The following is a 2,376-nucleotide window of genomic DNA, read 5'->3' as shown; positions in this document are numbered from 1 at the left end:
CGGCTCCAGGGGGGCCGGCGGTGCCAGGGCGCTCACTGCCTCTCCCTGCCCTGCCAGCACCGGGCCCTGCGATGCCGTTTGGCTGCGTGACGCTGGGAGACAAGAAAGATTATAACCAGCCGTCCGAGGTGACCGACAGATATGACCTGGGCCAGGTCATCAAAACGTGAGTTGGTCCCTCCCCGGCCCCGGGGGTGCCCCGGGGACCCCAACCGCCTGCGTGCCCCAGGCTGAGGAGCAGCATGATGCTGCCCGCGGGAGCTTTTGCGGTGCCGGCCCCCAGCTGGGATGGGCAGAGTGCATTTCGGGGTGGCTGTTCCCTAATTAACCCCTCTCGCTGGTGGGTGCATGGGGGTATTCACCGCCGGCTCCAAGGAGGGCAATGAGGTTTCCCTGCTGCTGCCGGCTGCAGCTGGGCGGCTCCCCATATCCCTCCCTCCTCCCCCCAGGATCTGCGGAGATTGCAGCAATTCCGCACGATCCTGGCTCCCCCGAGTGCTCCGGCAAAGGAAAGGGCAGATGTCATTTGGGAGGGAGCGGAGCACTGCTGCTTACCCCCAACTTTTATTGCCGTGCTGGGGGAACCCATTAGGAAGCGCTCCACAAAACGAAGTCCTCAGACCCACTGAGAGCGGTTTGACCCCAAAACACATGCCAGAAATTTTTCCGTCAGCCTCCGAAACACCGGGACCGCTTGGCCGTGGGTCGCGCCTGGCAGGGTGACACTGGGTGGCATCGGGGACCTTTTTAGGTGCTCTCAGAGCTTTGCTCTGTCCTCTGGGCAGCCTGTCCCAAAGCCCATGGGTCCCAGTTCCCCTGCACCCGGGACAGCAGCCACGAGGATTTCGGCACAGCCTGGGGGGTTGGAAAGCCAAAGGCTTTGCCAGAGCAGTGCCGAGTGCCCCCACGGGCTCCCCCACGGCTCCTGCCTGGCCGATGGGCTCGAGCACCATTAGTAATAGAACAGAAATATTGCAGCATCCCCGGGCAACCAGCACATCTCCCCTTCTTTCTTCCCAACTGCGGTGCTCACATTGACGTCGGGGTGTGCTGCTGTTCTGCCTTGGCACGGGCAGCTTTGCAGCGGGTCCTACCCCAGCTGCCGTGGGGAGGGGGCTTTTTAATCGGCAAATTTTCCCCCTTCCCTATCAATTTGCGTATTCCATATCGATTCCTTCTCACTGCCCTTTTTTTTTTCCACTCTGCTCCGGAGAGGTTTTTAGCCGCAGGTTCCTTCCACCCCTGCGGCATCTCCTCTTCCCACTTGGGATGGGGGGGATGCTGGTGGGCCCAGGGGCCACCCAAGCGTCCCGAGCTCGGCGGTCCCTGGGAGGGGTGACAGCTGCGGGCGCCTTTCCAGGGAGGAGTTCTGCGAAATCTTCCGGGCCAAGGAGAAGACGACAGGGAAGCTGTACACCTGCAAGAAGTTTCTGAAGCGGGACGGGCGGAAAGTGCGGAAGGCGGCCAAAAACGAGATCATCATCCTCAAAATGTGAGTGCTGGGGCCAGGGGGGGCTCCTGTGCCATTGGGCAAAGCGGGCACCCCCCGCTGACTCCCCCGTCTCTCTGCAGGGTGAAGCACCCCAACATCCTGCAGCTGGTGGATGTCTATATCACCCGCAAGGAGTATTTCATCTTCCTGGAGCTGTAAGTTTGGGGGGCACTGGGGGGGGTCGGGCTGGGGGTGCCCCCACGGGGGGGGTGTGTCTCGGCAGAGCTGCTGCCGGCAGGGCCACCGGCCGGGAGGTCTTCGACTGGATCCTGGACCAGGGTTACTACTCGGAGAGGGACACCAGCAACGTCATCCGGCAGGTGCTGGAGGCCGTGGCCTACCTGCACTCGCTCAAGATCGTCCACAGGAACCTCAAGGTGTGTGTGTGTTTGGGGGGGCTGGGAGCACCCCTGGGTGCTGGTGTGCCCCCCGCCCCGGCGCTCACAGCCCCTGCACTGGCAGCTGGAGAACCTGGTGTACTATAACCGCTTGAAGAACTCCAAGATTGTCATCAGCGACTTCCACCTGGCCAAGCTGGAGAACGGGCTCATCAAGGAGCCCTGCGGCACCCCCGAGTACCTGGGTGGGTGAGAGCCAGCTGGGCAGGCACACAGGGGTGGGTGGCGCTGCCGGGGTCCCAGCAGGTCCCTGATGCTCCCCACCACCCCGGGGACCGGTCCTGGGGGCTCCCATCGGGTCCCTCCTGATGGTCACAGGTGCTCCCGGCAGGTCCCTCCCGCTCCCCATCGCCCCGGGGCTGATCCTGGGTGCTCCCGGCGGGTCCCTCCCACTCCCCATCACCCCGGGGCTGATCCTGGGTGCTCGCGGCGGGCCCCCCCCACTCCCCATCACCCCGCGGCTGCTGCTGGGGGCCCCGCGGGCCC

At 64.2% G+C, this 2,376-nt stretch overlaps 1 protein-coding gene across 1 annotated transcript; it reads left to right on the top strand.

The window, feature by feature from the left end:
- Positions 1 to 71: 71 nt before the first annotated feature.
- Positions 72 to 2,083, top strand: CAMKV (CaM kinase-like vesicle-associated). The gene is made up of 5 exons (XM_009330635.1): positions 72 to 166; positions 1,361 to 1,492; positions 1,573 to 1,647; positions 1,731 to 1,869; positions 1,955 to 2,083. The coding sequence occupies exons 1-5, from the start codon at positions 72 to 74 to the stop codon at positions 2,081 to 2,083; spliced, it is 570 nt and encodes a 189-aa protein (XP_009328910.1).
- Positions 2,084 to 2,376: the final 293 nt, after the last annotated feature.

This window comes from Pygoscelis adeliae, unplaced genomic scaffold (genome assembly GCF_000699105.1).
Source record: "Pygoscelis adeliae isolate BGI_AS28 unplaced genomic scaffold, ASM69910v1 Scaffold798, whole genome shotgun sequence".
Classification (NCBI taxonomy): Eukaryota; Metazoa; Chordata; class Aves; order Sphenisciformes; family Spheniscidae; genus Pygoscelis; species Pygoscelis adeliae.
This window is presented reverse-complemented; position numbering and strand designations above follow the sequence as displayed.

Bases quoted from the DNA above. Each gene is read 5' to 3' on its own strand.
- CAMKV (XM_009330635.1), top strand. From the start codon at position 72: ATGCCGTTTGGCTGCGTGACGCTGGGAGACAAGAAAGATTATAACCAG. The intron at 1,493-1,572 runs GTGAGTGCTGGG...GTCTCTCTGCAG, and splicing joins GAGATCATCATCCTCAAAAT to GGTGAAGCACCCCAACATCC. The intron at 1,870-1,954 runs GTGTGTGTGTGT...CTGCACTGGCAG, and splicing joins TCGTCCACAGGAACCTCAAG to CTGGAGAACCTGGTGTACTA.